Genomic DNA, 27,995 nt, shown 5'->3' with positions numbered 1-27,995 from the left:
ACACCAAAATTAAATATAGTTACTGTTTGGAAATAAATAAATCACTATTTGAATATCTTTTAATTTTTATGTTTAATAAACAATGTAGATTCCTCGCAAGCTGTTCAGCCACATTTTAGAGTTCCCTTTAATTTTCTTTCTAGAATCGTAGTAATCAACTTTCCAATGCAGTTTTCCCCACCTAAGCATGTAATACATTCAAATAACACCTTCTCAGTCACCTAAAGCACTCTGGGACCCGTGAGGGAGGACTTGGCTGTCACGAACGCCCGCAACCAACCGATCAACCATGCATCAAACAGCGCTGGAGTAAAGCTGCTTCAGAAATACCTGCCTGCAGCACCCACAGGCTCTTGCCACATTTCCTCCCTCGTCTGCTCAGTTTCTCCTCTCACAGCCCTACGAATCCTGTCAGTAAACGCTACATAAGCCCCTCGCCTCCCGCGGGCCGCGGCTGCACCCCAGGCTGCCCTCGACTCCAAGCTGCTCGGCCTCGCCACCGCCGCACCACCCTCGGTGACCATCCCGCCCCGAATCGAGTCGGGAGCCCTTCCACCGCCACACGGGCGCCAAGGCCGAGCAGAAGCCGCTGCTGGCGCTTGCCGAGCTGAAGACGGCGACACCGCAGCTCCGTTTCCACCGGGACGCTCGACCGCTCGCAGGGCCCAGGATGCACGCGCTGCCCGGCGGCCTCCGCTCGGCCTCAGCCCGCTCCCCCACATGCGGCCCGGCAACCGCCCCGCCTCCTGCCTCTACCATTGGCTCCTCATCCTCACCCCGAGCCACTGATTTGCTCTGCGGCACGTCAGTCAAGTAGCCCCGCGGTTCACCCTGGCACGGGTGCCGTCCCGGCAGCCCTTCTAGCGCGTCCTCTTGATCTCCCAGAGTACTTCCTGCAGAGCCACTCTAGGCGGTTACCTCCGGTGACTGTGGTTTGTGCCGCAGCCGCTCTAGGCAGCAGGAGCCGGCTCTATGACCTGGCGGGGCCTGCCGGTGGGACGGTGCCCGGGGGCGACAGCCGGGTGGCGGAGGGGAGAGTCCCCGGGGCGGCCCGAGGAGGCTCCGTCCGCCCAGGCCTTCATTAGGAGGCTCGAGGCAGAGCCCGCCGCGCCCGTAGCCCTGCGGAGGCCCGGCGGCGGCGCAGGTCAGTCGGGGCGGGGCGGGACGGGACGGGACGCGGCGCGGTGCTGCCGGCCTTCCCGGCGAGCGGGACTGCGGCGGGCGGCGCTGCCGCCGGAGCCGCGGCCCTCGACGGAGCGCGGCCAGGCAGCTCCCGCGGCCCGGCAGGCTCGGGGCGGCTGGCCGGGGCGCGGCGGCGGGCCCGCAGGGCCGGCGGGGCAGCCCCTCTGGGTCAGCCCCGGGCGCTCCTCCAGGCCCTGCTTGTAAAAAAAAAAAAAACAGCTTGTGTTTCGCCTCATGCTCCCTCCGGGCGCCTCAGCGCCGTGAGTCCCGCTGCCGTTCTCTTCTCCTGTGGCGTGCCTCGGTATGCAAAGAGACTGCCAGGTTTCCAGCTAGGCCCAGGGTGGAAGGTGAGAAAGGACGGAGCCTGGTAACGCGTGCTCTGTGGAGAGGAAAGGGCATAATTTTCAGGCAGAGGCATATGTTACTCTGAATGGTTATTCTGATGCCAGCTGAGGGAGCGAACCATTTACAGACCTCCAGAGGTCTTTCCTGTGACTGCCTGCTATAGGCGACAAGGCTTCCTACAGGTACTGCCTGCTAAAGGTGACTGGCTTCTTTCCACTTTCTGTTAATTCAGTTTTGTGCAGCCTGTAAGTGTAAATAACAAACCGTTAGCGTGCCACAAAATTAATGTGGATTTAGTTTGAATGGGCAATGTGTTTTGGCAGAGGGATGAATTCCAGTTATGATAATAGTCCATACTGAAAACCACAGCACTGTATGTTACTTCCAATCCCTAAGTGTATTTCACCTGTCAGTGAGAGGGAAGTATTCACCATGGTCAAAGATGAAGTATGGCCAGTTTATAGTAAAATCTGATTCAGAAATATTTAGCCATTTGTTTGATTTTACTGGAAGTTAGTGAATTCTTGTCTAACTTCTTTGGAGTCGTCATTAATATGCAGTTCAGCAACAGTCACTGATAAAGTTTTCACTTCAAGACTAATACTATTTTTATCCTTTATGAAGATCTATTTTATCAGTGCTTTCTTCTACAAACTTTTTTACTTCTTTATGCTTCAGTTTCTACTAATCAGCAGTTTGGTTTTCACTTCCTGGCTGTCCATTATCACTAGTTTATCTAATGAAGTGATTAGTAGGAAAACAGCTGAAAGTGTCATTGCTGGGATGTGAATTAGAGTAGTAGGAAAACAGCTGAAGGTGTCATTGCTGGGACATGAACTAGATTAGCAAATAAACTATTAAGGGGAGTAACAAGTCGCTTTTTTTTTTTTTTTTTAAGTTTGTTCATACTGCATGAAGTCATCAATTTCAGTTACTTGCTCTGGAGTTAGAGGGATAACTTCACACCTATGAGATGTATAAATTAACTTGTTAAAAAGGCTTTTTTCATTCCTTTTAGTAGAAATGGAATAGACCAGTAGGGCATATAATCAAGAGTATTGGAGGGATTTGATACTTATATTTTAATTTTTCTGGAATTTACTGTGGAGATAGATGATCACGTCAGTATGGGAACACCTACTGTGGTTGCTAGTGCTCTAGCACTAGTTGCTAGTAAGGATACTTTTTTGGAGTTAAAAAGCTATATTCTCCACAAACTCGTTCTTTGGAGAGAATAGCTCACCACTTGTATCTTTAGTGATGTATGTGGAGAAAAAATAGTGCTGTGCATGAGAGATTACACCATGAATAGGCTAGTTCAAACTAACTTCAGTTTTCTGGAAAAAAAAAAATCCTTCTAATATTTTGCTATCCTATACACTGCAGTGATGTTTTGAAAATAACTTGTCTTTTGGGTAAATCAGATATTACTTTCATTGCTAAAAATTGTCAGAAGTTTGTGTCTGCCTGTGCACACGTATTCTTCAGAAAGCAGCGTTATTATTTTTTTTATTTTTAAAACTCTTAATATTTTAATAGCTTATTCATTTATGCTTTAATTACTGAGTAGAGTCAGTGAATTGGAAAGTGGAATACATTTAAAGCTGTTGTCTGTGAAGGTTTGCAAGGATCTTATATTTACATCCTCTTCTTGGCTACTTATCTGAGTTGTATTGTGAGAGGCTGAAAGAGGCAGGGTGTTTGGGTATTTTTAATAAGTGACAATTTATACATCTATATATATTTTTAAAAACCCAATGTTATATGTATTTACAGGTTTTAAAGTAAGAATTGAGTATGTTTATTGAGTACAGAGCATAATGAAATTGCATAATCTGGGACCAAGGCAGCTGAAATAACTCTTTGCTTAGTTTTTCCTCTATTTGTAAGTCCTTTTAACTTCTAGGCCTGCCTTGGTTCAGACTTGTGGTTTTTTTATTTGTTGAGATCATCCTTTTCACCAAATGAAGAAGATCAGTTCCCGTTAAAGCTTTAGTTAAACTTCTAATGATGCTATAATTGAGTAAACAATTATAAATTAGACATTGCTCTGCATGAATGGCAAAGTATCTTTTACTTATGTTAGAAATGTTAAAAACTGTAAAGTAATACTGGTGAACTTACATGTATCTGAATCAGCTCATGCTTAAGTCTCTCATGGCTACCCTTAGAACTCTTAGTACAGCAGTACAAGCATATAAAATATCATCCTCTAAATTTATTTTTTAAAAGTTTAATTTTCAGGTAATGGACCTTCAGATGCATTATGAATCCACCCGCTGATTAAAAGACTGACAGGTAGCTGGAATGGTATGCCCCAGTTCATGTTGGTGGATGATTAAGGATTAAGCTAGGTATATGGAATGTCTGTTTTGTGCAAGGAGGGTGTTTAGATTTGGAAGGGAATTTTTTTGTTTGAGAGCTCTTTGTGTTTGTCTCCTATTAGATTATTTCATTTTCCCCCACCTCAAGACTGTAGGTATAATTTCTTTTATTAGAGAAGGTAGCGACTCACAGAAAGGTTTTGATGCTCACTGTGATTCAGGACATGTAGGAAGCAAATGTTCTTGTGATGGACTAAATAAAACTCAATTAAAACTTGCAAACAAGTATTGATAGTATATAAAGACTTCGTTAGACCCTTCATGGAATAGAATGGGAAAGGTAATTTCTATACTCTGATAGTTTGTGACACTGTTGCTAATCCAAGGACCTCCATTTGTGCTTTGACATCAAATGCTGTTGTGCAAGTCAAGAAAGTAATTTGATCTTCTCCTGTGTTTAATCTTTTATAGTCTTTAAAAGTGGCATTTCTGAAAATTGCTAAAGACTGCTACCCAGAGAATATTTGGGAAGGAAGGAAACAAGTTTATGACTATATACTATCAATACAAAAAAGTATATTGTAAAATGAATGAGTCTTCAAGTTGTAAATAATCAAGGGGTAGGGAGTGATGTCTGAATTATTAACATATATCTGAATATAGCAATGAAGCACATGGTCTTTCAGGGAAAAAAAAACCATTTAATTACATATTCAGAATGGGTGAGAGTGAGAATGTCTTTCCTTTTCCTATTTTTTTAAACATATGAAAGTCATTTCAAAGCTATGAGGTTCAGGGTAGGGGGAAAGAAAGCAGGGAGGAGATGAACAGATGTCTGCAGAAAAACTAGCAGTAACTTAAACAGTAAACAAATCAGTCAACAATTTGAGGTTATAATGTAAGTACCTTATTACCTATGTGCTGTATTTCTGTACTGGTTGTAATGACCTACTCTAAAAAAAAAAAAAACAAAACAAAAAAAACGCCAAAAAAACCAAAGCAAAACCAACCAACTTCAGTAAATTAGTTTGTAAGCATGGTGTGCTCTAAGAAGAAAAATAAGAAGAAGAAACGAACATGAATAAGCTTTTGAATTGAAAGATAGCTCTGTATTTAATAAGAAATGTTCTTCATATATTACCAATAAGCTCATTCTGGATTAACATCAGTCTAACTGAGAATAAGATATATTATATTACTTTATTTTTAATATCTGACTTCTAAAGCTTTTTAGGTATTTAATGATTTTTGGGGCAGAGAGTTTTTTTGAAGATTCTCAAGGTAATACTTTTTTAAAAAAGAAGTTCAGCATGTTTGTTTGTTCCAGTTTAGCGCATGTCTCCTTTAAGCTATACGGTCCCTGGTAGAAACTAATTTAATTATTTCTTAGTCAGTTACTGATATTAGTGCCTGCTTTCTCTGAAAGCCTGGTTTAGGTATTAGAAAGCAAGATCATTGCCTTGGACTTCAGGAGAACAGACTCTGGTCTCTTCAGCGATCTGCTTGGAAGAATCCTATGTGATGAGGCCCTGGAGAGGTGCAGGAAAGCTGGTTGATATTCAAGGATCACCTCCTCAGAGCTCAAGAGCAGTCCAGCCCAGCGAGTAGGAAGTCAGGCAAAAATGCCAGCAGTCCTGCATGGATGAACAAGGAGCTCATCACAAAACTCAGACATAAAAAGGAAGCATGCAGAAGCAGGGACAGGTAACCTGGGAGGAGTATGAAGGCAGTGTCTAGCCATGCAGAGATGTGATTAGGAAAGTCAAAGCCTGCCTAGACTTGAACCTGGTGAGGGATGTCAAAGGCAAAAAGAAGTGCTTCTGTAAATACATCAGTAGCAGAAGGATGACTAGGGAAAATGTGAGATCACTGCTGAATGAGACAGGGGCTCTGGTGATGCGGGACGTGGAAAAGGCTGAGGTGCTGAAGGCATTCTTCACCTCCTTCTCTACTAGCAAAGACCTTCAGGAATTGTAGAACCCAGGAGAAAGTCTGGAGCAGGGAAGATGTATGCTTGGTGGAAGAGATTTAGGTCAGAGAATATTTAAGTAAACTGGACATATATAAGGCTCTGGGCACTGATGGGATGCACCCGTGAGTGCTGAGGGAGCTGGCTGATATCACTGTGAGGATGCTCTTGATAATACTTGATTGATCATGGAGACTGGGAGAAGTGCCTGAAGACTGGAGGAAAGCCAATGTCACTCCTAACTTCAAAAGGGCAAGAAGTACCACCCAGGGAACTACAGGCTGATCACCTCACCTTGATCCCCAAGAAGGATGGAAGGTGATGGAGCAGCTAATCCTGGAAACAATTTCCAGACACATTAAAGACAAGAAAGTGATCAGGAGTAGTCAACATGGATTCACCAAGGGGAAGTCATTCTTGACCAACCTGGTAACTTTCTACGATGAAATGACTGGCTTGGTAGATGAGGGGAGGGCAGTAGATAATTGTTTCAGTAAGGCTTTCAACACTGTCTCCTGTGACATCCTCATAGAGAAGCTGATGAAGTATGGGCTGGGTGAGCAGACAGTGAGGTCAATATAAAACTTGCTGAACAGTTGAGCCCAGGGGTGGTGATCAATGGTGCAAAGTCTAGTTGGAGGCTAGTAACTAGTGGTGTACCCCAGGGGTCAATATGGAGTCTGATCCCATTTAACATCTTTATTAATGATCTGGATGATGGGGCAGAGCGCACCCTCAGCAAGTCTGCTGATGACGCAAAACTGGGAAGAGTAGCTGATAGGTCAGAGGGTTGTGCTGCCATCCAGAGGGACCCTGACAGCCTGGAGAAATGGGCTGACAGGAACCTCATGAAGTTCAAGAAGAGAAAGTGCAAAGTCCTGCACCTGGGGAGGATCAGTCCCATGCCTTGGTGTCTGCTGGGTGGCATCCATCTGGAAAGGAACTTTAGAGAAAAGTCCCTGGGGGTCCTGGTGGACACCAAGTTCAAAATGAGCCAGCAATGTGCCCTTGTGGTGAAGAAGGCCAATGGTATCCTGGACTGCATTAGGAGGAGTGTTGCCAGCAGATCAAGGGAGGTGGTCGAGGACCCTCTCCCTCTCCTCAGCAGTGGTGAGGCCATGTCTGGAGTACTGTGTCCAGTTCTGGGCTCCCCAGTATAGGTGAGGCCTGGACATACTGGAGAGCCCAATGAAGGGCCACAAAGTTGATAAAGGAACTGAAGCATGACACCTTTGAGGAAAGGCTGAGAGAGCTGGGACTGTTCAGCCTGGAGAAGCGATGGCTCAGGGTGGTCTTATCAATGGCTATAAATACCTGAAAGGAAGGTGTAAAGAGGACGGAGCCAGGTTCTTTTCAGTGGTGCAAAGTGACAGGAACAGAGGCAGTGGGCCCACACAAACGCAGGAAGCTCTGTCTGAACATCAGGAAACACTTTTTCACTGTGGGGGTGACCGAGCACTGGCACAGGTTGCCCAGAGAGGCTGTGGAGTCTCCCTCCTTGGAGATACTCAAAAGCCATCTGGACATGGTCCTGGGCAGCTGGCTCCAGATAGCCCTGCTTGAGCAAGTGGGGGTTGGACTTTATAAGCTTACAATAAACACACTGATCCCTTTCTGCTTGCTCCTGTTACCACATTTATAAAAAATAAAAATGGAGGGGGTAACAGTCAACTCTGAAATGTTCTCCTTTTCTTCCTTTTTTTTTTTTTTTTTTTCCCCTCAGCTTGCAGCAAATACACAAGCAGTATTTGGCAACCCAGCAGTGGACTTTCACACACATACTTTGGGAAACTCAAGAGGGGGAAGCTGCTCTGTACTACTTTAGAATTACTGCAAAAAAAGACCCCTTTGCCAGCAAGCGTAGAGAGGCATATTTTTCTTTAAATCCCAACCAACTCTATTCTATAAATATTGTGAAGTGTCTGTTGGGCCTTCATATCATAAGTACACTTAACTCTCTACAAATGTATTAGCCTTATACATATGTTTAGTATATACTAAACTGAACAACTCATAAAATATGAAAAGGCTGTATTTGCATTTGTATGTAATGTATGCAGTTAGAAGATGATAATTTTGTCAATTAAAATAAGTCTTTCACTAGAATACCCTAATGTAAATTTCTCCCTAGCAAGGTCTGGTTTCCAGATGTTAACTTTCCAGGAACATCTGAATTCACGCAGTGTTTTAGAGCATGCAGAGAGCAAATTTAAACTTCCAACCTAAATGTGGGTAAGTTGTGTATTACTAAAAATGTGAATAGACTCAAACTCACTGTATTGCTGCTGCAGTTGATGATCACAGGCCCTACAACTTGTTACATCTCTTGGACTGCAGCAGAAGGTTACTTCAGTATGGTGTTTTTAAGCAGGCTGCTTATGCTGTTTGGGGGGTTTTCTTGTTGGGGTTTTTTTTGGAGGGGGGTGTGGATAGGGTTGCTTCCCCCCCCCCCCCCCCCCCCCCTTTTGAGACCTAATAGAGTATATACTTTTTCACATAGACCAGTGAAGGGAGGAAGAGAAAGGGTATGATGCTACAACTCTCAGTTTAACTAACTAGTATGCTCTCAACACCAGCTATTCCACAGCACTCCCTGTACTATCCAAGTAGTAAAGTTAGAAGCAGTGAATAAAATAAAAAAAAAAAAAAAGTGTGTTCTGCTAAAAAGCTGCAGGCTCATGAGTCAGATTGTGCTGTACGTGGACAGAGAAGGTAACAGGCTCTCTGTCCTGCAGTTTCTCAGATGAGCTAAATGGTCCCTGTGGCCATGCATCTGACCTACATCTACAAGCATTGTCATTTCACATCTAAACTTTACAAAAACCTTCAGGAGAAGGAGAACAGAAAGGATGCTATCTCTTTGTAATGTGCCTTGTGGAGATGGTGGTAGGGTTTTTTGGTTTGGAGGTGGAATGCAAGAAATTTGGAAGTCTAAGACTATTTCAGACTGTTTTCAAAAGGAAACTAAATGCAGCTTTTTCAGAGGTAGAAAGGGTTAAAAATTAAAAGAAAGAAAAAAATTGTGAGATGAAGGAAAAAGATGACAAATACATGATATAGGAAGAGAGCAATTATGGCAATGGTGCAACTCTTGATTCAAGGTTGACCCTGACTGGGTCTGGGTACTTCCTTCTTTCCCTGCGAGAGAGGACCTGTGGAGGTTTTTGGCCTTTAGAAGTAAGTTGAATCACTCCTAATATTCATTGTGTTTGTATCAGTAGCTGCTTGGGAACAACCTCTCTAAAAATGCTGTCTCTGCCACTGCTTATTTCCACTGTCTCCATTTTTGTTAATATTGGCAGTGGGGTTGGAAAAGAAGGAAAATAATCTGAATTTAAATTCTAAGAAAACTTGAAAAATACTTTAAAAAATAATATTCAAAAACAATATTATTAATTCTATAAGCAGAGGAGCTGACAGAAGATATCACAGGAGGGGGCTGGCAAGGAGAAAGGAACTTTTCGTGGAAAGGAAGTTAATGTAGGACCATGACACTGTGGGGCATAACTAAATCATGAAGGGGAATTCACGTTGGAATTGCAGAGGGTTTGTAGAAGCTGTCACAGTGTACAGCTCAGGCTGCCTAGTAAGGAAATTATTATCCCTCTTCTAAACTGTTACTTGTAATATGTGTGTGCAGCTGTGCCAGTGGATTCTAAAATGCTAATGAAGTTATAGGATTGAAGAGAGTGTGGTGAAAGCATATCAGTCTTCCCTTGTGTGCTTAAAGTTACCATAATTACCAAGTAATAAAACTGTCAAGATTTGGGGACACTGAGCACATCTAATTTTCCCAGCATCCCTATTAGTCACTGTGTATGCCAAACATTTCAAAGTACAATCATATCAAAAACGTAAGAGTGGGGAGGAATTGCATAGTGTTACTTATTTAAACAGAATAGCCTCTCACCTGCAAGTCTGCATGAGTCCTACGATGAACTTGTAGAAATAATTATTCTTTTTCTTTCTTTTCATTTTTGAAAGACAGCAAAAAGTTTCATTATTTGTATTTACAGTGTTGTAGTGTTATCCTTGCACATTCAGCATGTTGGGTTTGAAGACCATAAGAACAGTTCTAGTCAAATGAAAGGCTTGGTTTTCTATCTTGCTATTGCCTCATGGCAGATATGAGAGTATGATGCTGAGATGCAAAGGCAGCCAGTTTCATGACTACCTTTTTTTCCTGGCCCTGATGCTCTTCTTACTGGTACTGCACATGTCTTACCTGATGTTGTGGTGACCTGATTGTGTACTAAATCTGCAGAAAAACAAATTTAAACAGGTCTGTCTTCTGCCATTTTAACATGCAAGAACAGTTCAGTAGAGGGTCAAATGAGTGTTGGCACTAGTCTGTGAGGAAAGGTGGCAATACACAGTTGAAGGAAGATGGGAGGGAGTGACCGTAGCTGTCAGAAATTACATCAGCTTATGTTTCTGTAGAACACAAGCCTAAGAAATGAGACATATGAGTCAGGTAAAGTACTGTTCTTTATCCTTCCACCAGTTCAGAGTTCTTGATTATAATTAGATACAATTATTTGTAAGTTATGCCATATAATACAAGGCTAAAACTTAAAACTGACAGTGAACAGGCTTGTCTTTTTATTGGTGCAGGGCCTTCTTGGCTCTAACATATGAATATATACAGTCTGTAACAATGTTGTTTTTACATACAGTCCTACTTTTGGTACAGATGCGGACAGAGATTAATTATGAGTTAGCTATGCGTTTAGGACAGATTTTACCTTTCTCATCTAGTAAGTGTTTCTAATAAAAGGTTAAAGGACTTTATGTTCCTGCAGTGCAGGACTTGGATCAGCAGTATTACACTTGCATATCACTGAATATTCATGACTCTGCAGTTGGTATGCATATGTATGTAAAAAGGAAGAAAGTTGGAATAAAATCTGCACAATGACTGTGTTTCACAAGTTATGAGCGTAAGGTGTTTAATGCAAAATTTCAGGGTTCTGTCATCTGTGGTAAATTGTATCAGAGTATATAGAACAGGCATTGCTTCTGAATGCTTTCTACATATCTTCTTAATCTTTATCCTGGCATCTCCATACCTATCTAGTGATCCATTCATATGGATCAGACATGTAGGAGCAGAACAGAAACACAGAGCTGTGAAATGGGAATTTAAGTTAGGTGACTTTTTTTAGGTAGTTCCGAATGGAAGAAAGGTAAGGAGGGGCATGGAAAAGACGCATAAAATTGGGATTGATGCTGTGCTTGACAAATATGGCTATGTGAGGTACAGTGCCCTTACAACAGTGAAAAGCAGGTATTGTATATGTCACAAGGCATAAGGCTAACTTTTCAGGCAAGTACCAGTAACCAGCAAATGAAGAGTTATAACTGCCTACAGTGTGCTCACAACTGTGCATTCATGTTCTGCCTTTGAACCATTCTGAAATGGAGCTGCATACTTCTGCCACCATGTGATGTTTCACCTTTACACAAAGGATGGCATAGGTACTAAGCTTTACATCCTTTTCACTTTTACATGTGCAATGCAATAGAACTTTCAGTTATCCATCCTTATACCAGAACCTCGTATCCTCATCATAATTAAAATCTTTTGAAATGCAAGGGTCTCCCTGTCATCTGCTGATGCTGTCATCAACATTTGAGACCTACATTTGTAACACAAGGGATCCTTATCTTTCCCATGCTCTTACACCTCCTGATACTGGTTTAGTCAGAGATGTTGCCCCTTCCTTGCAATGGGCTGTTCCTTCCTGGTTAAACATCACAGTCACAACTCTGCTGAACTACTCCATTTTGATTCAGAAACAGTAAATGTAAGGCACTTCTCCAGATAATTGCCATTACCTAATTCCTAAGAAAAAGAGTCAATATTGTGTTTCGGGCATATATTTTGACTCTTTATCTTAGTGTTCAAGGGTTTTTTTGAACCATGTTTTTTGGAAAGCCTGAAGTTACAACGCAGCTTTGTTTTGTTAAGCATTTGGGTTTTTAGCACTGATTTAATTAAAAGGAACAGCAGCTAGATTTCATTTAGTATAGCAGAGAATGGGAATTTACAAGCAGAATTGACACATCCCTTTAGGGATGAGTTTGCAATTTGCCATACTAAGGAGAGGGATGCCAAAAGGAGGAAATAAGATGAGGGAAGAAGTAGAATGGGATATGCGATAAAGAAGAATGGTGATTGAACATATGACTTTTTACATGCTTATCTTCTTATTCATTCTAATAAATGAAAATTAGGGCCATATCAAAAAAAGTTGGTAGGATTATGGTATCTCTGGCTTTTATGCTATGGGGAATACAAATGTACTTTGAGCTTTTGTAGCCTTAAATTTAACATCACAAATTTTAAAAGGTAGTATTTTAAATAGTAGTTATGCAGTAATTAGTCTATTGGATCTAGTTGTTTGCATCTAATAATCTGTCTTTTAAGAGTGCTGACTGATCACAAATTCTTCTGAAGTCAGTGGGAGCTTTTAGCATTCAGAGTATCTTTAACAGTGGCCAGTAATAGTCTTGGCTGCTAGAATTCGTTGAGAGAATGTATTGCACTGATGCGGGATTTTCAGTTTCCATCAAATACTGACAGAAATGACTGATGTACAGCTTCTAACAGTGCAGCACTTTCCTACTGCTCTTCATTACTGTTGTATCAATTCTGGCTCTTCAGAGCTGGTTTTGATTTTGTAACTTGAAGCCCTAATATTTTGACTCTGGCAGGTAGTTTATGGAAGATGAATCAATGAGCTATCGTTATGTTCTCTTGCTGTCTCCAGGCATTCAGCAGTGGCTGATCTCTTGTATCCCATTTTATGAAATCTAAGTTTACTGAGTTAAAGTTGGAAAAGTAACCTGTGATTTGAATGTATTTGTGTCTTGTTCTTAGTCTTCAGACATCAAATGTAACTGTAGCATTTAGGATTCTGGGATTTGTTGCTAGTTGCTTACTCATTCTCCTTGGTGAAAATCTTAATTTCATCTATGGGATTGATTTGTTACACAGTCAGTCATTCAGTGTTTTCCTTTACTTTGTCTATTTTGAGAAATAGTCCTGCCTCCCAGGAATATAAGAAATAAATAATATTTTCTGTGATGGCAGTGTATTACTGGTTTTTCAATTAGTGTTAGTAGTTATTCCAAATGGTAAAAGAATCAGTTTATGTTCTTTACAAAATGATAGGTATTTAGCTGAAGTATATAGAAATCCAGACAGTAATACAAAACCAATCTTTTGTAAGGTTATTTGAGGTAATGATATAGTGATAAGTTAATTTTACAGTGATTAAGAGACAACACAGTTGGGGCTCCCAATTAGACTTTGATCTGAGGATATTTCTCTCTACACTTGATGAGCAAGAAAGAGATGAGAATTAATGGTAAGACATGAGGCTCTGAGCAGCCGGGGTCCAGGTTCTGTGTTTTATTATGAGAGTTGATGTAAAGGAAGATTTTAAAATTAATTGGATACATATAATTTGATTTCTCATCTTTAAAGTTTATTGATTTCAAATTGACATCTAAATATCCTCTGCTATTGAGAATAACTGAAAAGAACAGTTAAATGGAATACGTTTCACCAAAAAAAAACCCAAACAAACCAAAAAACACAAAGCCAACTCAAAAAAATCCCACTTCACACTAAAAAAAAAAAAAAAAAAGCTCCACATTCTTGTGGGTGGAAAGATAGTTTTCTTTGCTATCTGTTGATATCTTAATTTTGTGAACATAAAAGGAGGAATAGTAGACTACAGGTACGCCTTGTGCTCTCTCTCACACCCAGTATGACAACACTGAATGCACAATACCAAACGCATTGTAGCTCCTGAAGAAAAGAGGAACTGTGTGTTAGTGATATTCTCTCCAGAGAGGGTATGATTCCTAGCATGCCCACCACATAGTACTTCCCCCTGCCTGGGCCATGGGTCTGAATGCTGGGACTTGGCAGAATCTAGTCTGTTGAAAAGGCTAAAAAATGGCTATCTTTAATGTATGTCCTGTTATTTTTTTGTGTAGGGATAGTTTATAACAATAAACTAAAATAATAATGAATGTTAAAGAGACTTAATATATCAGGAGTTCTTCAGTGGCCTGGAAATGAGAAGAGTTGTCCAGGCAAAAATATTGCAACATGATTAGTGATGAATGTATTTACTTCATACTTAAAGAGATATATTGTGACCTGCTACTTTCATAAAATTAATCTTAGACAAAAAATAAGAGTGGAGCCAAAGCACAGAAAGAATAGCCTAAGGAATCTTAATATAGATGTGCTCAAGTGGCAAATCCTAATAAAATTCATCCTAGAATGATTGAGGAATTAGGCACCACTGATTTTATATATTTATTAATTTATTTATGCATGCATTTATTTTATTTAATGTCCCAGAGGGTGAAAATAGCCAGCGAAATGGGTTTGTGTGTGTGTGTTTGTGTCTCTTTATTCTTCTGTTAAGAGAATTATTGAACCTGTCAGTTTCAATTCCAAATAAAGATTCAGGAGTAAATAGTTTAGCAATTAATTTGTATCTAAAAATGTGCAGAAGAGAGATTGTAAAACAGCCGGTATGATTTGACATGACCTGTTCGTAAGAAACCTGTCTGTTTCTCCTCTTAGAAAGGATGGCAAACTTAGTAAGTAAGAGGAAAACTTTAGGTAAATACAGCTAGCTTTTAATAAAGTCTTTTTCCCTACATAAGCAAGCTAAGGAAACATTATATCAATACTATCTCCATTAGATGCTGATATTATCAGCATCAAGTTGAAAAATTGCCTTTACAGAGTAATTATCTATAGTACCCTGTCAAGATGAAAAGGCATTAATGAGTTGGCTGATTGAAGAGAACACACACACTTAGAAAAGTTACTGATGATACTAAGTGGGAGAGGGATTGAAAGTTTTACTGGTTTTTGGTGGGTTTTTTTGTTTTTGTTTTCTTTGTTTTGAACATAAGATCTGAATCCAAAATACTTTTGATGAATGTGGAGAGAATCTGTGAAATCAACAAGATGAAAAGCAGTGCAGGCAAGTATGAAGCACTGCATTTAAGAGGAAAAACTCAAATACATGAATACTAAACAGGAAATAACTATTCGGAGAGAAAAATGACAGAAAAAGATCTGACGATATAGTAGACCTCAGGGTAAATACTAACTGTGCTGCTTGACAAAAGTAGGGCTTTTTTTCTGGAGGATCATACCAGGCATGTTGTAGGAAAGAGGACATTGTCTACTTTGGCAAATCTTCTATATGTAGTTGGTCCCCTCACAGGCCTCGCTGCTTTTTCCTCTTGAGAAGATGCAAACTGGAAATTCTTCTCCTTTGTTGTTGTTTTCTCTTGTGGAATGAAGACCATGTTTATTTGTAATAAGGATGCTTTAGATTGAATATGAGAAAAAGATTCTTTGTAATTATAAGGGTGATGAAACACTGGAACAAACTACCTGGTGTAGAATCAGCTTTCTTGGTAGTTAAATATCTGTCAAGATATTCTTGAGCCTGTGTTCATGCTGAGGTAGGATTAGGTAGTCTCTTGCAGTCCATTCCATCTCTGCATAAGTACAGTGCTCAGACTACGTGTTTTGGCTGCACAGAAAAGATTATCTAAAATAGTTAAATCATGAACTCTGTGAAGTGAATAGGTGTTCTACTTCTTGCATCCTAAATGCAATTTTAAGTTAGAGCAGTAAGGAACAAAGTTCATTTCTTACTTAATAAAATATATTTTTATTTGGGTTCCCAAAAAGTGTTTTGACACATCATACTTAAAAATATTTTGAAGCTTCTGCATATAATATATGTCTATCTTCTAATGATTATGCTAGAAAAGCAGGGAATTGCAGTAGCACTGAGACAGTAGAAACCCCTTGATTACTCATCCACAGTGGAATAGTCCTGTGGAAAAAATGGCACCCTGGAGGTTACTTGGATTTGTATATTTCTGCAGGCAAAGTTTACAGACCTGTAAATTTAAATGTAGAATTTTTGTGGGCAGAATGAATTGACAAATATGCCTGATGGTAATACATCTCATAGTGATAGTCCCAGAACAGGTCAATAATAATGCTTATATTGATAGCAGCAATGCAGGAGATGTTACTTGGTATTATAGCTAAAATCCATGTTATCCCCTTAATCATAATTACATTAATATTGACAGGCTGTTGACAATACTCACATTACTATTGATAGATTTCTGTCAATAACATGTTTCCAAATAAAATATATTCATTCATAATTTGTACAATGCTCAATAACAGCACTAACATGTATCAGAAGAAATTCCTCTTTCCCTGGTGATACATGATAATTATTTTTTTTTGTTGCACAGTGTGCTGTAGAAGCAGGATTGTTCATTTGTTTACTTTTAAAAAACCAAACAAAAAAATCAACAGGCAAACTATAGGTTATTTAAGAAAGAAATGTTCTGTGCTTTTGTTTTTTCTGGGAGGCATTTTTTTTTATATGCAATATCTGTGACAGTGTAAAATCAGGGGAGAACCTTTCAAGTAGTAGTCTTTAGTGTTCTGCCTTAAAGTGTATTTATGTAACAAGTTAATCGCATGTAGAGTTTATTATGTATCTTCACCTGATTTTTGACTGTTCAATTCTGATCACATAAGCTAAGCCTGATGGCATCCTTAACTGAGCGTTGATATTTGTCTCATTACTGGGTCTACAATTCTGAGTTCTTAAGTTTTAAAAAAAATTAAATTAGACCAAATAAGAGACTTAAAACAGTAAGGACATGACAAATACAATTTAATGCAGAAACATGGAGGAAAACCAGCATTCTCTTTATAGTCTGTGTAGCTCAGCAGACTATGGAATGCAAAAATAATGCTAAAAAGTACAAGTTAAATGTCTTGACACTTACAGGCTGTGTTTATTACGTAGTTTTAAACCAGAATATTTCTCATTTATTCCTACTCTAGGACCACAATTTGTGAAAATAGTACAAGCTGAAAAATCTAACAAATTTCTGAAAGGATTTTGTATAGAGGAAGTAATTTTAAAAGGGAAAACTTAATTTATTATAATTTATTTATTCTTTATTTATTGGCACCTGAAAAAAAAATGGACACCATGGACAGACAATATAATGACAATTCCCTACTATAGCAAAATAGACATTAGAATTTAGGTCTCTTCTCTCAAAGAAACAGTTGCTGTTATCTAGATCAGTAGGACATTTGCAGACATTTTTCATAGGAAAATACAGTTTTCAAACTTTTCCTTGTAATGTTTGTCTGTGGGAAGTAAGTATCTACCCTATAAGTGCAGTAAAACCTTAAATCAGTTTGGAAGTAAGCATAGTGTTTAGCAGAACACTTCAGCTTACAGTAAGGTAACAGTAAACACACTGAAATGTGCTTACACGTTAAAATCAAAGCTATATGGATATAATCTTCAAGTAACTTGCAGGGTCTAGTTAACAGCCATAGCCTATGGCAAACTTTCAGTGATCTTAGCAACAAAGAACTTCAGAAAAATGCCCAGTTTTATTGCTTAAATTGAGAATGCTTACCTAAGTGTTCATCAGAAAAAAACCTTTGCTTACGTAGGAATATTACAAGCATAATTTAAAAGATTTTAAAGGAGTACATCTTTATTATTAGTTGCTTATGTTTTTGGCTGATACTGTTTTTTTTCCATATAGTTTGTATAAAAGTGACTTCAAAGTTGAATCAATCTGCTAGTTGGTAATTCAGGAAGAGACATTAAATATGTCACAGTTAAGCTATATATGGTGTTGATTCTAATTTTTTTAAAAGGAGACTTGTTGGATTTTGCAGGATTTCAAAGGTTAACAAACAGTGGTTGGACTTGTTGGTTCAAAAGCGGTTCCCATTTTCTGTGTACAAAGTTCCAACCCACACTGACAGATTCACTGAAGTTACTTCCTTCAAGTAAAGTTCTATAAAGGATCATGGATATGAAAAAAATGCGTATTGTCACAAATCAATTAGATTTTACAGTGAGGCATGCACAAATTTTTGGGAAGATCAAGTTCTGGGGAAGATCTTTACGACATCTAGCCCATCCTCCTGTGAAGACTAGGGATAAGTTCAATGCTAGAACAGGTAGCTTAGGGCATTGTTTGGTCAAGTTTAAGAATCTCCAGGGATGGAGATTTCACAGTCCCTGTAGATAAACTTCCAGTTTCCTTATGTCCAATTGGAATTTCTCATGTAGCAACTTACCAGTTGCCTCTCTCTTTCACTGAATCTTACGGAAAGGTTTGACTTAATCTTCTCTGTAACCTTTAGGTAGTGGAAGATTACTATTAGATCGCTTCTTAGCTGCCTTTTCTTCAAGTTGAACAGTCTGAGTTCCTTCAAGCTCTCCTCATATATCAGATGTTGGGGCTCCCTAATGGTATTAGTGGCTGGACTCTTTTCAGTTTGTTGACATTTCTTTTGTACTATTGATAGAAAAGAGGCAAAACTGGATGTAGTGTCCCAGGTGCAGACTCACCAATGCCAAGTAGAGGGGATAAGCACATCCTTCAGTCTGCTAGCTATATGTGTGCTAAGGCACTCCAGTAAGCGTTATTGCCACAAGGATGCACTGGTGACTTGGGTTCAGCTTGCTGCCTGCCAGAATGCCCAAGTCCTTTTTTGCAAAGCAGCTATGCAGTCAGTCAGCTCCCAGCCTATAGTAATCCATGGGTTTTCTTGCGTATTTCATGATCAGTCATAATCATGTGTATTTGACAGATTTTCCTTGAACTTCAGAAGGTTCCTGATGCCCCTTTCCTCACTTGCTGAGGTTTCTTAAGATAATCTGGCTATACTGGGTGGGGGCGGGGGGGAAAGTCTGCACAGATTTAGCCTACCTTATTTATGAGAAAACTCCAACAGCAATTTCTCATAGCACTTGGGATAATGGAAGACAGCTGGAAAAGATGTTGTAAAACGGTTTTAGTAGATGGATCAAGGAAGCTGTTTGGTAAGATGTCCCTTTCAAATAACTTCAGGATTTTGAAAGGGGATTTTTGTGTATTGGGAGTTGTATAGAACACAAGTAGGAGGGTAACTAAAATGAGTAGAATGGAGTGAAATGAGTAGAAGGGACTGAGGTGTTACCAGAAGTGAAGGAAACACTAGACTTTTAGGGGTTACGAGTGAATAGCACTAAACCAGTGACAGGTTCCAGAGCAGATGGTTATCAGAGGCTGTCGTTCCTAAAATGGTAGTGGGATGAGAAGATGAGGGGTAGGAGGGTGGATAGTCATTGGAGCTGGAGTTTTTGAAGTGATACAGCAAGATCCAGTAAGGGTTGAATTGACCCTTTGATCACAAGGCAGAGGAGGTAAGTTATTGGGATGATAGGGGATAGTGCTTTCCAACCACACTTCCTGTGCTTTGGTGCTTACTACAGAAAAGGCAGAAGTGTGAGTGAGACAGGCTTGGGCATACTGCCTTTGTATACCCTTATGTACTGGCCTGTCAGGCCAGTGCAGGTTGGTGCGATGAACCCCATAGCTTTTTGCCCAGAGGAGGTGGCCTTATACTGCCTTCAGCCATATTTTGCTTGCTAATGAGGAAGGCAGAGCTTAAAGAAACTGAGTGGACCTATTTTATGCCCTAGCCACGTAGCCAGTCTTAGTTAATTGAAAACTACTGTTGTCCACCATGCATTAAGAACAAAATCATATTTCCTGTTAAGTTTCCATGATATTTTCCTTATAGACATGACCAATTACAGGTATAGAAAACAGCAGGAATGCTACAAATAATGTTTTATACTGGGTTTTAAAACTTTTGGTGCACTCTGTTTCAGCAAACGGTTATTGGTTTAGAGGGATTTTTTTTCTTTTTTTTTTAGTATTCTTAGCATCATTAGCAACCATTCCCATGTAGGATCCTATACAGCATCTTTTATTCAAAGCAGTCTTGTGTTATAGCAGGTTTTCCTCTTACGAATAAGGATTTGCAGTACCTTCTTCTGTACTTTCTCCAGAAGGCTGTTAACCCTTGCTTGTCTGCAAAGAATCTGATTTAGAAAGTGAAATATGTTGCATACTGTCTGAAATATACCACTTCTCCTAAATCACTTTGAGTTTTTTTTATGTGGACTAAAGGAACCAGAAATCAGTTACCCCACAATTTTGCATTACCGAGGCGTTATCCATATTTTGCTCTTGCAATTTATTGCATTTATTTTCTTAGTCACAGAATTCCAGATAAACTAACATTTAAACAAAGCAATTTTAAAAAATATTTTTATTTTTCTCTGTAATGCTTGAACAAGAAGAGTATACATTAATCATCTTGCCAGGAAATGTGTTATATGACAAGTACCACAATCCCACACCTGTCAAAAGACTCTAGAAAATATATGCAGGCTTCAGTGATGTACTTTATGATAATTTATGTCTGAATGCTGAATATTTCTCTAATATCATATAATGATTCTTCTCTAAACTAAACAAATCACTGCATTTATTTAGCAAGTTTTATCATTCCCACCTTAATTTTCATCCATATCTTTCTGTATGTAATCCTTAAATTCACTACTATTTCTCAGATTTTACTTTCAGCTGCCGCTACTGAAGTATTCATATGGCATTATTTTCTATGCACCCCACTGTTCTGTTCTAGATTTTAGTTAGTATGTTCATTTTCGCTATTTCTCCATAAAACACCATATAGTTCTACAATTCTTGTTTCTGATCTTCTGGTTTAAGGTCCAATTGAATATTACAGTTATGCCCAGCAATACTTTTTCTTAAATTTATTGTCCTGGTTTCAGCTAGGATAGAGTTAATTGTCTTCCCAGTAGCTGGTACAGTGCTATGTTTTGAGTTCAGTATGAGAAGAATGTTGATAACACTGATGTTTTCAGTTGTTGCTCAGTAGTGTTTAGACTATAGTCAAGGATTTTTCAGCTTCTGAAGCCCAGCCAGCGAGAAGGCTGGAGGGGCACAAGAAGTTGGCACAGGACAGAGCCAGGGCAGCTGACCCAAACTGGCCAACGGGGTATTCCATACCATGGGATGTCCCATCTGGTATAGGAACTGGGAGGTGGGGGTGGGTAATCGCCGCTGGGGGACTGGCTGGTGGTGAGCGATTGCACTGTGCATCATTTGTACATTCCAATCCTTTTATTACTACTGTTGTCATCTTATTAGTGTTATCATTATCATTATTAGTTTCTTCTTTTCTGTTCTATTAAACCGTTCTTATCTCAACCCATGAGTGTTACTTCTTTTCCCAATTTTTCTCCCCCATCCCACTGAATGGGGGAGGAGTGAGTGAGCGGCTGCGTGGTGCTTAGTTGCTGGCTGGGGTTAAACCATGACATTTATACAGTGAAACGTTAAATCTATGGAGTTTTCTAAATATCTGGAAGGTGTTAAACACTGTTCTATAAGCAAATGCAAACGTTACTGTTTGTAAGAAATAGTCCAGTATAGCTTATTTTGAGATGAAATTTTATACTGTTAGTGTAAAGCTTCCTGAAAGGACTTGTAGCATATTAATAATGTATTAATACAGCATTCTGAAGCAGCTTTTTTGTTATTTTTTTGTTTACTGCTGGTATATTACAACTTTGTTATCTTTAATAGGAATAAAAATAGGAAATGCTCCATTATACTAAAATCTATTTATGTTTATTCCTAGAAAGTGGTTTTGTGAAGAAATGGCCTCCAGCATTGGAAATGAAAAGAGTGTGAATCCTGTGCTCAGAATAAGTCAACTTGATGCTCTTGAACTAAACAAAGCCCTGGAACAACTAGTGTGGTCCCAGTTTACCAGCTGTTTTCATGGATTTAAACCAGGCGTGTTGGCTCATTTTGAACCAGAAGTAAAAGCATTTTTATGGCTTGTATTATGGAGATTCACTATCTATTCCAAGAATGCAACTGTGGGACAGGCTATTCTGAATATTCATTACAAGAATAACTTATCTCAGACAGAGAAATACCAACCTCTGAGCAAACACCAGAAGTTATGGTATCTTATTTTCACTGTTGGTGGAAGGTGGTTGGAAGAAAGATGTTATGATTTATTTAGCAATCGTCAACTGCAATCTTTCTGCAAAATTAAGAGTTATATTAACTTTGGAGCTGGACTTCTTAAACTCTGTGGACTTTTAAATTTTCTAATTTTTCTTCAGAAAGGAACATTTGCAACGCTTACAGAACGCATTCTAGGAATTAGGTCAGTTTTTTGCAAGCCACAAAGTGTTCGGCAGGTAGGATTTGAATACATGAACAGGGAGCTCTTATGGCATGGTTTTGCTGAATTTCTGATCTATCTGCTACCACTTATTAATGTACAGAAACTAAAACTTAAAATTTCTTCTTGGTGTTTGCCTATTGCAGGTCTTCCCAATAGTGAAAACACATTAGCAGCTCACTGCAAGGAATGTTCACTATGTGGGGAATGGCCTACCATGCCTCATACCATAGGCTGTTTGCATGTTTTTTGTTACTACTGTATTAAAAGTAACTGTTTATTTGATATATATTTTACATGTCCTAAATGTGGGTCAGAGGTACACAGTCTTCAGCCACTGAAATATAAAATTGAAATGACAGAATTGCATGCCTGATATGAGGTTGCTTTGTTTTTATACTATACATGAAATATTATGTTGAAGAGATTAATGGAAAAATTCAGAAATTATTGTAAACAGAAAGCTTAAAGATGCGTTTGGAGACCCTGTAATTTTTTGTAACATATGTCTTTACTGGTCTTATTTTTTTAATGAGTAACAGTGCCAATTTGCCTCTCTGAAGGAAAGAAAAAGGAGTTCACCAGCTCTTCTATTCTGTCAGGCTACTTGATACCAGTTTGGTACCTCTATCTTGTCAAGTCATTCCTTCTTAGATCTAGAGTCTGTCAGCCTACCACTTCCTAACTGTGTGCTATATACTTCCCTCAAAGATAAAGAAGATGTCCAGTAAGCTTTTACCCATTTTGTGGATTTTCTCAAGCTTGTTGTAAAAGCTTCTGCCATTACCAGCTTAGCTAGTAGATGGATTTAGTGGGAAAGTCATCCTTGTCATGCCTAAAGAATAATTTTAAATTTGAGTATTTTGAATTTGAGTTCCCAGTGTGATGTTCCACTGCAGAAAGGAAAGGTGTAAGATGAATTGTCATCTGAGCAGATTATTAATAGTTTTCATCATAAGCACCCACCATAACAGGACATACTCTTTCTCTACTCAGAATTGCTTTCTTATCAATAGACCATAGGGTTTAAGTGATCCATCTGGTAGACAGATAGATACTCTGTAGTTAACATGTGCCTACAGGAGATAAAATCACTTCCTGTGCAAATACAGTGCACCTTCTAGACCTTCATGAGATGACTGAACTCATTTACTCAGTCAGCTCTATGTCTGTGATCTTCAGTGATGTATATGTGACTACCTCCCACTTCTTCCCTATAAAGCTGAGGGATGCAGTTCATACATTGGAATGTGGCAGCTGCCTAAGGTAACCCACATTATTCTGAGTCAGAGACACTGGAGAAAACTGTTTACTCACAAGATGCTGTCTTTGGGATTTGCCACTCTTCTTTTTTTTGGTGTGGTTGAAGTGGGTGCCAAACCTCACTAATGGCTCACTACCACACAGAAAAATGATCAAACACAGTCATGTGCATGTAGACATTAAAAAAAAAAAAGGTAACTCTTCCTGGTTTTTACTATTACTATTTGCTTTCTCTGTTGGCTTTGCAATATTTTTATTATTCCCTGTTTTAACACTTTATCCATTTATTCTCTGACCTGGTTTTATAAGACTTATATTTAAAAAAAAAAATGCAGTCCTTTTTTTAACAGTAAGTCTTACCCAGAAATATCTCATTAACACAAAAATACATTGCATCCTTTTTTGGCTCTTAAATTTTAAAAAACTTATACAGTTAAATTGAGTAAATTACTTTATGGTGGCTGTGTTCTTGATTGGTTATCATGAATAATCAGTCCCAAAAATAGTATGGTAACAGCTGATCCAATATCTTTTATCTACTTTTATGAAATGGTTTATTACATTCTTCAGTGTCTGATTAAAACAACCCACCAGCCTATTTGTTTGAAGGCCTTAAATTCTAGGTTTTGATCTTTAGAGTGACACACAGCGCTTTCATCTGATGCAATTAAATACAGTTAGTGGGTTTGTAAGTATCTTTGGGCAGCCCAAAACTTCATTAATTCTGCTACTGTTCTGTGAGTCAACAGAGACTTCAGAGCAACTGCTTCCAGATACTGTGCTGCAATGCATTATTTGCCATCAAATGTGTATATCAGCAGCCTGCCAAATTTGTTATTTGCTGTTGCAATTTGAACCAGCAGGTACAAATCTGTCTTTATTGGAAGTACAAAATGGGCAAGTCTGTTGGAGAATATCCTGGAATCACTTGCTGGCCCTGAAGTGATTCTGTGTGAATTGTCCTTCCACATCACTTAATAGCTCTTTCCAAAGAAATGTATTAGCAACCCTGACTTTGACATGGTCTAAAGTCCCCAGAAAGGATCATCAGCATTTCTGCTACCTCTCTCTAACTATCTTAATTAAGATTTTTACACATCCAAAATCCAGTGTTCGTAGTTTATAATCATAGCAGACCTTTGTTCCCTGTCGACACTTCCTTCTGAAGTCACAGTGCAGTTTTGTGTCAAAAGAGCATGGATTTTCTATATTGGACTCTGTTAGGTGTCATGTTCTTCTTACGTAGGAGTTAACCTATTTCCTGTTTAGAAAAGTTTCTTTTTCCTGAATATTAAAGAATGTTGTCTTTCTTTTTCATTCCACCTCTCTCTGTCCTGCTGTTTTGATTTACCTAAGCTGTATGAATTTCCTGAGGTTTGTTTTGTCTCTTGCAGCTTCATGCAGGTGAAATCCTAGTAAAATGTGTACTGTTTTTCATCCCTGTTACAGTATCAGTACGAAACCAATTTCCAGAAGTTTTGTACCTCTGTTGAACAACTATTTTCTGCTGGCTGTGCCATATTGCACTTGGCTTCCCTGTTTTTCTTCTGGAATTGAACTTTTGATACTTAACTTACAATGGCTTATTATAGCAAAGCATCGGCCTACTACTGTAGTAGGTATCATCAGTGTGTTAGGTTTGTAGCTCGTAGCATTGACCAAGTTTGTAAAGTCTATGTCTTATGGCATAAATAAACAGTTTGCATTACCCTGAGATCCTAGATCCTAAGGTGTGGCTTTAATTCTTTTATTTTGCATGCAAGTAAGCAGGTACCATGCATCTCACAGAAATAGAAGGTTTGGGAAGAAAGTTGTTCCTTCTGTCAGATACAGAATTTTATCTTTTGGGGTTTTTAATCTACCATGTGGTGAAACCTTCGCTCAGTTGTAGTCACAACTCAGATTGATGAGACCAAGGTTTCAGCTTGCATATTGAAAAACTACTTGCTGCCAGGTTAGCTTTTTAGGACTCCAAAGTCAATACTCAGCAGCTTCCTTATAGCATTGTTAAATTAAAAAATATACCTTTTTTTTTTATATTGTAATTCTGTTTTGTTGTGTCTTGTGAGATATAAACTGCAGGAAAGTCTTACTTGAAGATATTACAGAAAAAAATAGATAATTTGTAGACTAACAAAGGATAATTAATTTCACGTACTAATTGCATTGATAATTTGTCCTCATAAGCATTATATTTTCACGTTAAAACTCTTACTGTAACAAAGGACTAAGATACATCTGGTGATGCTTCCTGTGGTAGAGGGAATAAAATTTATTTTGGAATGTTAATCTCTTGAGTCATTTTCTCTAAACAAAAGGGGTTTAGTGTTCATCTACCATGAGAATGTACTTCTGAGCAGTCATATGTGCATCAGTGAAAAAGATAAATGCCTAGAATTTAAGAAAGCTAAAGGACCAGAACTTTTATTCAGTCCTGGATAGGAGTTACAGCCCTGTATTAACAGCTTTATTTGAGCTCCGTTGTGTGTCTTTGTGTGCTACATGCACATTTTCATTATATCAGAAATCAGAAAATGAAGCCATAACTGAAACAGACTAATTTATTAATAAACTTATTAGAAAACTTTTCATATCTTCATTTGGAAGAGAATTACTACTTGTCACAAGGTGTGATTTTTTTGGAGGCATTTAGGTGAAAGGAGTCAGAGAATGCTGATTCCTTGCTTCCACAAGCCACCACCACTCGACCTACTCTAAGAGAGGTCTCATTTAAGTAATGTTATGGAAGAATTAGGAGTTTCAATATTCTGTAAAAGAAAGGAGAGGGATAGTATCTGATTTCTGCATTACCTGGAAATATTTCTTTATTTTTCTGTAAGTGTTAGAAGTGATGGGCGAGGATGATCTGGACAAAATGATGAAGAGAAGATGTTAAGAAAAATGAAAGAAATATATTTCCTAAATACAATCCAATGAATGTCCGTAATTGAGAATATTACTACAATTGTTACCTGGGATATATCATTCTTATGAAAAGCAAGTTGACCTTCCTAATAGGAGGTTCTGCAGCTTGCCTTTTTCCTAAAAGACTTTTTTTTTTTTTTTTTTGAAGGCTAGTTATGCTTATTCAATGGCTTGGCTGTCAGGTGATTTCATACTTTAGTATTCATGAGACTAAAATGCAAAGTGGGAAACTAGTTTATAGTTACAGTTCACTTTAAAAGTCTCTTCAGTTTTAGGTTCCAAAGCAAATTATCTCTTTAATAATTCTCCTTTTGAGCAGACTACTCATGACAATTTATTGCTAACCGTTACACTTTGCTGTGTGTTTGCTAGGAAGCTGTCTTGTCTTGTACTAAGAAGAGAGTATTGTGGCATGACTGGACATACAGGATAGGGTCATGTGGTTACAGCCATGATAGATATTAAAGTTGAAGGTCATTTACTTCTAATAACAAAAACATGGTAGCCTGGGCTACTGTAAGTCATAAAGCATGCAACCAAAACAACAGGGAGCAGTTTCAAAATGGTGCTTCGTACCTTTTGAATGTCAACCCTTTGTGCATTCCCAGGAGCAACTCTCAGTAGAATTAGTCAAGTAGATAACAACTACCTGCCTTCACCCTCCCAAGAGGGTTTTCCATGTCAGCACCATCAAAACATCCACCTAAATTGTTACTGCAGTCTTAGTAGTCTCTACCGTTCCAGGGGAGCCCGCTTCTAAGGCAGGATCTGACACAAGCCTGGCAAGGTGACCAAATAGATGGCATTCAAGCAAAAGACATTTGGGGGGGATCCCTCTCGGGCTGGGACACTGGGACCAGATGACTACACAAACATACACGGAGATACTTTTAGGGCATCTGCTAAGGCCAAGCAGTGATCTATTCCATTCTATGGAGCACATCTGGGGTTTTGTACCTCTGCTCATACGGTGTTCACGGCACACAGAATGGTGACCCATTTCATATAGGAGGTGTGGGCAAACTTGTGTAACAGCAAGTACAGGTAGTTCTAGATCTTGCAGGCAGTTTTTAATAAGTACAAAATCCCTAGCTGCATACCTCTCTGATCCTGAGTCCACTTAGAGAACAGACTGGTGCAAAGTATGGTAAAGTTGGCCAGTGTGCCATTCATCTCAAAGGAATCAGTCTATGTTCAGGGGGATATTTCAGGGAAAAGGTTGTCAGTCTGGTAACAGCTCTGCATTATGCTGTACTGGAAGAGCTGTAAAGGAGAATTAATCATAGCATGTTGAGGTAGCCCAGGAGAGGGGAAGAGACTGACTCTTCTGTCTTCTGCCATTTTCTGTATTTGTTACAACTCTCTGTCTAACCTCTGACTGCAGAACTGCCAAGTTTAATTGAGCTGACTAGAGTGTCCTGTCACGTCCCCTAGCTTTTAGACACTTGCCAATACCTGATGTGCCATCTTGTTTAGAGATCTTGCCTAACTGGTCTTTCAGGACACAGTGTGCCAAGGAAGTAGCCCGACCTAGCATCTCCCAATTTTTTGTACATTTGAGAAGGATACCTCTGGTGCAATAACTGTGTCAAGGATCTTCCTCAGAGATACATTGTCTGAATGGAAAAAAAAAGTCATGGCTTATCAGTTCAGTTGAAGTCTTCAGGTAAATATACCTGATTCCCTAACAAGATTGCTAGCCTGCCCTCTGTAGTTAGTTCTCACGTTGCTTGAGGCCTAAAGACAGGGTGCAGAAAGGATCAGGTTTCTCTGCCAAGAGGCAGGGCAATCACTGGGGCTAGGT

The 27,995-nt window shown here is 39.1% G+C and overlaps 1 protein-coding gene across 2 annotated transcripts; it reads left to right on the top strand.

The window, feature by feature from the left end:
* The first annotated feature begins 571 nt into the window (after window positions 1–571).
* On the top strand, window positions 572–25,555 carry PEX2 (peroxisomal biogenesis factor 2). 2 transcript variants are annotated; one of them, XM_069779550.1, is made up of 2 exons: window positions 572–1,144; window positions 21,446–25,555. In XM_069779550.1, the coding sequence occupies exon 2, from the start codon at window positions 21,465–21,467 to the stop codon at window positions 22,377–22,379; it is 915 nt and encodes a 304-aa protein (XP_069635651.1). In that variant the 5' UTR covers window positions 572–1,144; window positions 21,446–21,464; the 3' UTR covers window positions 22,380–25,555. The 2 variants fall into 2 exon arrangements, with proteins under 2 accessions (XP_069635651.1, XP_009918464.1); XM_009920162.2 differs by lacking the exon at window positions 572–1,144 and adding an exon at window positions 1,193–1,529.
* Window positions 25,556–27,995: the final 2,440 nt, after the last annotated feature.

This window comes from Haliaeetus albicilla, chromosome 3 (assembly GCF_947461875.1).
Source record: "Haliaeetus albicilla chromosome 3, bHalAlb1.1, whole genome shotgun sequence".
NCBI lineage: Eukaryota > Metazoa > Chordata > Aves > Accipitriformes > Accipitridae > Haliaeetus > Haliaeetus albicilla.
The sequence above is the reverse complement of the archived record's forward strand: the minus strand, read 5'-3'. Positions and strand labels throughout refer to the sequence as shown.